Consider the following 8,764-nt stretch of genomic DNA (forward strand, 5'->3'; position numbering starts at 1 on the left):
TTTGTGGAAGTACTGCTTCTATTTTACATCTCTGGGGAGCAGTCTCTCTAAATTCCCCAGCATTATGACTCCTTTCTGGTTATCAGCCAGCTATGACAGAGGAACAACGTTGTCTTAATGGAAATGTTGCACTTCCTGTGTCATAGAACCATTCAGGTTGGAAAAGACCTTCGAGATCATTGAGCCCAACCATCAACCTAACACTGCCAAGTCTATTGCTGAATCAATCCCTAAGCACCTAATCTACACATCCTTTAAATACCTCCAGGGATGGTGACTCCATCACTTCCCTGGGCAGCCTGTTCCACTCTTAAACAACTCTTTCAGTAAAGAATTTTTTTCATAATTTCCAACCTAGACCTCCCTGGCCATTTCCATTTGTCCTATGACTTGTTACTTGTGACAAGAGACCAGCACTCACAACCTTCTTTCAAATAGTTGTAGAGACAGATAAGGTCTCCCCTTCACAACCTTCTTTCAAATAGTTGTAGAGACAGATAAGGTCTCCCCTCAGACTTCTTTTCTCCAGACTAAACCTGGACAGTCTGATCCTGTGCTGTTAAGACTTCACTCCTGAGGAATGTCCAGCCTTCCTGGAGTCCTTTGCCCTTCAGGACTGCCTCCCAAGGGACTCTGTCCACCAGGTTCCTGAACAGGTCAAAGTCTGCCCTCTGGAAATCTAAGGTGGCAGTTCTGCTGACCTCCCTCCTTACTTCTCCAAGAATCAAAAATTCAAGCAATTTTGTGATCACTATGCCAAAGACAGCCTCCAGCCACCACATCACTCACAAGTCCTTCTGTTTGGGAACACCATGTCCAGAAAGGTACTTTCCCTTGTTGTTTTGCTCTCCAGATGCGTGAGGAAATTATCTTCCACTCACTCCAGGAACCTCTTGGACTGTTTCCTCTCTGCTGTATTATACTTGCAGCAGACATTTGGTAAGTTGAAGTCCCACAGGAGAACAAGGGGTAGTGATAGTAAGACTTCTCCCAGCTGCTTGTAGGATAGATATTCCATCTACCTTCTCATCCTGGTTGGGCAGTCTGTAACAGACTCCTACCATGATATCAGCCTTGTTGGTTGTCTCCCTGATTGTTACCCATAAACAACCCTGTTGTCACCATCATTAATCTCTAGACAGTCAGGACACTCCATAACATAGAAGGCTACCCTGTCACCTCTCCTTCCTTGCCTATCCCTTCTGAAGAGTTTATAGCTATCCAGTGTAGCACTCCAGTTGTGAGTCATCCCACTGTGTTTCCATAATGGCAACTATGTCATAGTTTTCTTGCTGTTCAGTGGCTTCCAGTTCCTCCAGTTTTGTTGCCCATGTGGTATGCGTTGGTGTTAGATGCACTTCAGTTGGACCATTGATCCTGATTACATATTTTAGGGGGAGAAGTCCTAAATCCTACATGACCATTCTCAGGAGTTTCTGTGGCTTCCAACACATTGACCTCATGATCATTGCTTCTATATGGATCTCCACCTTCTTCCTCCCCTGAGATGGCACACCAAAGGAACTCACTAGCAGACCATCCCTGAAACGTTGGTGTGCTGCTCCCAGTTTTATTGCTGTTGAGTCTGAGTAGTGCAGCAATAATAATGAAGCAGCAATCGTGATATAATTTTGTTTTGAGATTAAAGAGTGGCAGTAAAGTAAAAAACAGAAAGGAGAGAGAGATGTCCTGAATTCTCAGTAATCCTGTGTTTAACTGTTGAAAACAAAAATAAACTACACTTGAATATGACACCTCATATTCTTAACTTGCTAAATTGAATCATAAACATTATTTTCCAGAAAACTGTATGTTTAGTACTTTATAGAAACCGAAGCTTAAGCTTTATAGTAGATCTACTGACAGTGAGCACTCTTAATTACAAATAGATTCCATCAACTTACATGCAAATTGGAAGATGAAAAAAAAATAAATGCTTGTCATTAATATGTCAGATAGGATCAGAGAAGACACCAGTTTGAAGATATCAAGGTTCACTTAGTGCTTCTGAGATAGAAAGGCAAACGCTTGCAGTTATGTCAATATTTAGATGTAAAGCTGCCAATCTGAATTATAAACATGTAAAGCTCTCCACTAAGTCTTTGCAGTGCCCAAAACAATGAGCTATCAGCACCTTATATGTCTAACATGCTTCTGATGAATGAAACAGTGAATTCTGAAACTGACTGAAAAAAACCACAGGGGGCATTAAAGCTCAACATGCCCCAGAAACGTGTGTTTGCAGCCCAGAAAGCCAATGGCAACCTGGGCTGCATCGAAAGAAGCATGACCAGCAGGTTGAAGGGGGTGCTTCTGCTGCTCTCCTCCACTCTGGTGAGATCCCACCTGGAGTACTGTGTCCAGTTCTGGAGTCCTCAGCGCAAGAAACAACATGGACCTGTTGGAATGGGTCCAGAGGAAGGCCACAAAAATTATCAGAAGGATGGAACATCTCTTCTGTGAGAACAGGCTGAGAGAGTTGGGGTTGTTCAGCCTGGAGAAGAGAAGGCTCTGGGAAGACCTTACTGCAGCCCTTCAATACTTGGAATTGACTTCTAAGAAAGATGAAGATAAATTTTTTAGCAGGGCCTGTAGGGATACGACAAGGGTTTATGGTTCTAAACTAAAAGAGGGTAAATTTAGACTAGACGTAAGGAAGACATTTTTTTTAATGAGGGTGGTGAAACACTGCAACAGGTTGCCTGGAGAGGTTGTGGATGCCTCATCCTTGGAAGTGTTCAAGACCAGGTTGGATGGGGCTTTGAGCAATCTAGTGAAAAGTGTCCCTGCCAGTGGCAGGGGGGTAAGAACTAGATGATCTTTAAAGTCTCTTCCAACCAAAACCTTGTGATTCTATGATTATTTTTCTTTACATGACCTGGTTGGGAATTTATATTCCCTAGCAGCAGTTGTCCTGAGGTCACTGTAGAGCAACATTACCAGAATCAGAAAATGAAAAATAAACGACCAAATGGGTCTGATAGCAAGTACTGGTGTCACAGGATCAGCACATCAGCAAAGACTAGAAATCCCTGAAATGCCCCTATGCTACTGCTTAAGTAAGCACATCTTTTACACACAGAAAGCAATATTATGGTAATCCCTGTGGTTCATGATCAAGTACAGGGAAAACTTCTCATGAGGCCTTCCATTTTATCCATTTTCAATGTTAAATCAAGTTTCAATAAATGCTGGAGGCAATAAACCACAGTCCCACATGTTACACAGTTATTAATATGGACACAAAAAAAATAACCAGAGAAATTGAGGTTTTGCTCAAGTTAACACAGAAACATCAAATAATTCTCCTTTTACTCAGCTACTATTTTTTCCTTTTCACTTTGTCCCCCCCTGTATGCTCTCTTCCTCCTTTTGCTACTTCCCTTAGGAAGATACATCTAAAAAAGAGTTTGATAAGAAGCTTCTACTTGGCTTGCAGTTTCTCTTAGAAATGTTTAGGCATATATTTAGTTTTTCTTTTCTGGTGGACCTAAGTGGAATCAGGTAGTTCTCCCTATGCTATTTGCTTCCTAATGGCTTCTCACTGGCCAAAAAAATAGATCCTAGAAATCAAGGTAGCATGATGAAATAATGATTGATGGATGTGAATATCACCAGAAAGTCCCAAGCCATGATGGAAAACCTAGTGTTCTCTCACAGAAGTGGCATTAGCCACTTCTCTTGCCTGTCAGATGGGCTCATCCCTCTGGTATTGTGGACTCGAGGTCAACTCAATGAAGTGTTGTGAAAACATACAGATAATGAACAGCAGGAGAAAGATTTGCGGCAAAGTTCAGTTCCCCTGAGATGGTTTTAGCCTCTCTGCAGAAAGCTGCTGCTCTCTGAACTAACCCTGTTTGTGAGCTGAACCTCTGCAGGATGCACTGAAAATTGTGGTCATTTGACAGGAGAGGGGCAAGGCACCACATGCTTCTCTCAAAGAGCATTTCTGCTCCTCCTTTTGGTTCAGGCTCTCAGCAAACACAAAGCTTTCCATAGCATGGTTAAAATTCAGTTTACGTGGAGAGGAGAAGGTGTACAGAAGACAGTTGTACCTAATATAGGTCTTGACAATCAAAGGAAGGGAAGCTTGAATCAGTTTCCGAATTCAAATTAAAGAACAGTGGCTTTGATCTGCTGATTCCAGCTCCTATTTTAGGAGCCAACAGGGACTTTGTCTTCAAAGCTAGAACTGAGTGAACTTGGCACAATGTCAAGCCAGAGAGGCCAGCTGTGGACCTAAGACATGTAGTTGGCACTGCTGGGCTTCTGCCCTGCATTGCAGCTCAAGTAGGGCTGCTGAAAATGAGAGCAGCCCGTGACTGCTCTCACTGATACCAGGACATGCAGCGGAGCCCGATGCGTGCTGCATCAGGTTAACACAAACAGCAGATATTGATCTTGAACACAGAAATTATGTGCTGGCTACAATAACTGCCATTTCATATGGCACTTATGTAGTGGCCACAAACATCCTTCTCAATGAGATGAACTCAAAAAAAGGTGGCAGCTATTTTCCATTACCCTTGAGTGGGACCTGTCTTTTGGAGAAATACATTGTTCTCAACTCATTTCTGGCTCAGGCACTAACAGGCAAAGAGCATTCCCTCTGTTTCTGGATTTCTTCCACGTCTTGGCCAGACTATCATGTAAGACTTGGTTGGGAAAACAAGGAAACACTCTGTTTTAAACAGGTTAGACCTTTAATTTAAAACTGTTCTCTGCGCCTTTACTTTCCCTTACAAAGTTGCCAAGCAGATAGATATTTGAGTTCTGGAAGCAGAACTCTGTTCGTGCTAAATAAGAAAGCAGCCTTTCAAGAACAGCTTGGACTTGGTAAGGGGTAGATTTACACTGGCTGCTCGCCCAGAGGTTCTCTTTTTCCTTAAGAGAGACAGAGAATGGGAGAGGAAGACAAAGTGAACCTTTATTGCTAATTATATAAAGGGTAAGAAAGATAACAAATTATATGCTTCCATGATATTGGGAAACCATATTTTTTTTTTTTTTTAAATTCGTAATGCAGTTCCGTTAACTCTTCTACTTTCTAGCTGTACAGAAAGATTTCATATTCACCAAGACTCATTTACAGCAAAATTATAGCAGATAAGTAAATCTGTTCCACCCACGGCATCTGGTTACAGATCTAGGTGGTTACCACCTTAACCTTGTTATTAGAATTAGATGGCCTACTAAAAGGACAAGAATGCCATACATATTTTACAGTGAACCATTTGATTTCAGTTGTTATGAGTTCTGCCTTATGAATAAATCATTTCAGATAAATAAAACATATTCCAGGCCCACTTGCATCACCAGAACCATCTAGGACTAAGACCCCTCTGAATGTTATGCGGTGGCCTGAGTAGTCCTGTGCTGAGTACTGTAGAGCAGGGTATAGCATAACATCAGATTTATGGAAAAAAATAAAAAGGTAAAAAAAATAATCAACAGGCCATTGTAGTGTTATGTCTTCTTCTAAGCAGATGAGGAATTTTTAGTTCTTAAAGTTTACCAGGTGGAAAAAAACCATACTTTTTCAAGTGGCTCCAGCTTACTATCTATGATCACAGCCTTCCACCTTCCAGCTTTGTAAGGACACAGGGAGGTGGCAAAGGACATTGACTATGACAGTGTAGACGTATGACCCACGCCACAGGTATGGCATGTGTGGTTGCTTTCCATTCCAGTAGGCCTTCTACTGCTCAGGAAGGCAGAATAGGTTAAAGCTACCACAATTTTTTAAAGTATATTTTATTTTAATTAGTTTCTTCCCCTTTCTTCCCTCTTTACTACAAAACTTATTTTCTGGCATATTGCTAACTTTTAGCTGGAGTATTTAATGATTAGGTCCTGTATCTGACCACACTGCTCCTTATTCTTTGCTGTGACTATCATATTCCACCTACAGATTTGGAAAAGCACTTCCAAAAACAACCAATAAGTTATCTACTGCAGTTATTTAAGGGGAAAAAAACCCCAAAGTCTTAATCTACAGGTTAACAACAAAAAAAACCCCATGTTCATGGCACAACTGAGATGTAAGCAGAATAGTATGCATAGTCCTTTCTCTCTCAGTGGGAAAAACTGCAAGCAGGTAAGATGTGAAGAGTGGGAAAAAAAAATATAGCACATTTATTTGTTTTAACTTATTTATGGTACAATATTGAACATTTAATATAAAATTAAGTAGATTAAATAGTTTATTAATTACAGAATAGAGACTACCTCACTCGATTCATACATCTACATAATGTAAGCATTATTATATATCAATAAAACATTTAGTGTTGATTATGTACTTCATGTATTCATCACGCCAACATTTTTCTAAGTGCTATACATTATTTATGTAATGTATTGCTAATTACCGCAACACCAATTTTTCCTCTTTCAAACAGCCTCTTCAACTCATTTGTGTCAGGTCTTGCCAAATTAATTGGGATGCTGTGCATCCCATTATTTGACAGTATTCAGATCTCATACTGCTGTACTTTGGTTGGAAAAAAGAGATTGCCCTGCTTTTAAAATAGTTACCATCAAGCCCTGTTTCCAGTTTTTTCTTTACCGCCCAATGCAGCGGGACATGCTATCAAACGGTGGCAATGCACACTGAACAAAGTGCTATCGATGACTCATTAAAAAAGGCTGATGTAGACCATAATATATGATTTATTATTTAGCTTTGTCACATGACTTTACTTAGTAAGTTATTAATAACCTTACCTTGAATACCAGTTCTCCTATCAGTCCGTTCCACGACCCATCATCCTGAGGACTCCCGTATTTGTGATCCGGTGCAACATAAATTTCATATTTAAAGCCGAGGTAAGTGGCCAAGGCTTCCAACACATCTATTGAGAAGCCCTGATACTTCTTTGGTTTTCCCAGAACATTTTCAGACACCATGACAAAGGGTTCTTCCTAAATAGAAAATCAAGGAGGCAACTGTTAGTAAAGCAATGACATGCCACATTTGAGTGCTGGGGTTTTTTTTTAAAAGTAAAGGAGGAACTATTTAAATACTGTTTATACAAAATGTTCCAACAACACTTTGCTAGCAGTGCTTCTTGAATGATGAGAAATTCTGTTATGTATTTACTTCAACAGAGAAATTTTATTCTTTATTATGTAGTTCAGAAGTAAATCTTCTAGTGTAACATAACTGAAATGCTTTTCAGTTACACCTTCTGATGACACTTTTAGTGGGCAGGGCAGACACACATTCATAGATACAGAGGATTCTACAGAGCTGCCAGCTTCCACTGCTTGGGCAAACACTGTAGCTGACAAATGCAACTACCAATTCATGCTATAAGGAGTGAAAAACATGGGAAAATAGGCCATACCTCAGAAACATGCATTTCTTTTGCCTTTCTACTGTAATCTGAATCTGAATAGAAGCTGGCTGATTTCAAATAGTTCTATTGAAAAAGCATCCATGTGATTAGTTTAGGGAGAATCAATTATGGGACTTAAGATTGCCTCTAAGAACGATTAGTGAATATTCATCAAAAAGATAAAAATAATGAAGGATACAAATAGATACTGAAAGTTGGAATTGGTTGATAAGACTTCCAAACAATATGCTTTTCTTTTCCTTTTCCCTAAGATCTGTAATTGTTTTCTCTATTTTATTAATTAATATTTCTAATAACTTTTTAAGAAAGAAATAATTTTTCATCTAACTTTAATTTCTTTTTTCCCTTCTCTATTATTCTTCCCGTTGAGTGTTTAATTTCTGGACATTCTCCTTCACATCTTTTTTAAAATGAAACACCAGAAGTAATCATATCTCTGAGCACGAAATATTGTATTTGCCATAGACGGATCTCACTTATGTTTGTTCTTTATTTTCTCTGAGAATATTTGTCAGATCTACCTAAGTGGATCAAAAGCATCAAATCCCCCAAAAAAGCATGAGGGCACTGTAACACTTAGGTTTGTTTGTTTGTTTGTTTGTTTAAATATGCTACATTTCTTCCTTATAATTCTTTACACGGTGCTCTAATTTAGTGTGAGTTTATCAGAAACAACTGTCCTGAGGTGCAAAAAGTTAGTTCTGACCTGTCATGTCTTGCCATGTCTATTTCCTCCTGGTCTGCATATCCCACAAGCATACAGAAGAAAACAAAACTGATTTTCTGTAGTACTTGTGGCCTGCACCTAATGGGCACCTCTAGAGGCACTTTTGCTGGTGTGTAAATGATTTTTCTCTTCTATTCTACTACTCCGTCCTGTCTATCTGGACTTCAGTAAAGCCTTTGACATTGTTTCCCACAGCATTCTCATGAAAAAATGGGCTGCTCATGGCTTAGACGGGCATAGGCTCTCCTGGGTAAAACACTGGCTGGATGGCCAGACCCAAAGAGTGGTTGTGAATGGAGTTAAATCCAGTTGGCAGCCTGTAAGTGTTCCCCAGGACTCAGTACTAGGGCCAGTCCTGTTTAATATCTTTGTCAATAATTTGGATGAGGGGATAGAGTACGTCCTCAGTATCTTTGCAGACAACAGCAAGTTGGCCGGGTGTGTTGATCTGCTTAAGGGTAGGAAGGCTCTACAGAGAGACCTGGACAGCTTGTATCAGAGGCTGAGGCCAACTGTGTGAGCTTCAACAAGGCCAAGTGCTGGGTCCTCCACTCAGGTCACAACAACCCCAGGCAATGCTACAGGCTTGGGGAAGAGCAGCTGGAAAGCTGCCTGGCAGAAGAAGGCCTGGGGGTTTGATTGACAGCTGGTTGAACTTGAGCCAGCAGTGTGCAGA

At 40.3% G+C, this 8,764-nt stretch overlaps 1 protein-coding gene across 1 annotated transcript in view; it reads right to left on the reverse strand.

Moving 5' to 3' along the window:
* Positions 1-6,924, reverse strand: part of GRID2 (glutamate receptor, ionotropic, delta 2) — a gene marked incomplete at its 5' end in the record, with an annotated part of 135,075 nt that extends 128,151 nt beyond the window's left edge. Inside the window, one exon of the mRNA XM_008936944.1 lies at positions 6,727-6,924. Within this exon, the coding sequence (XP_008935192.1) occupies positions 6,727-6,924 (198 nt within the window). The remainder of the gene's footprint in view (positions 1-6,726) is intronic.
* Positions 6,925-8,764: the final 1,840 nt, after the last annotated feature.

The sequence above is a fragment of the Merops nubicus genome, unplaced genomic scaffold, assembly GCF_000691845.1.
Source record: "Merops nubicus isolate BGI_N331 unplaced genomic scaffold, ASM69184v1 scaffold5163, whole genome shotgun sequence".
NCBI classification, from domain to species: Eukaryota; Metazoa; Chordata; class Aves; order Coraciiformes; family Meropidae; genus Merops; species Merops nubicus.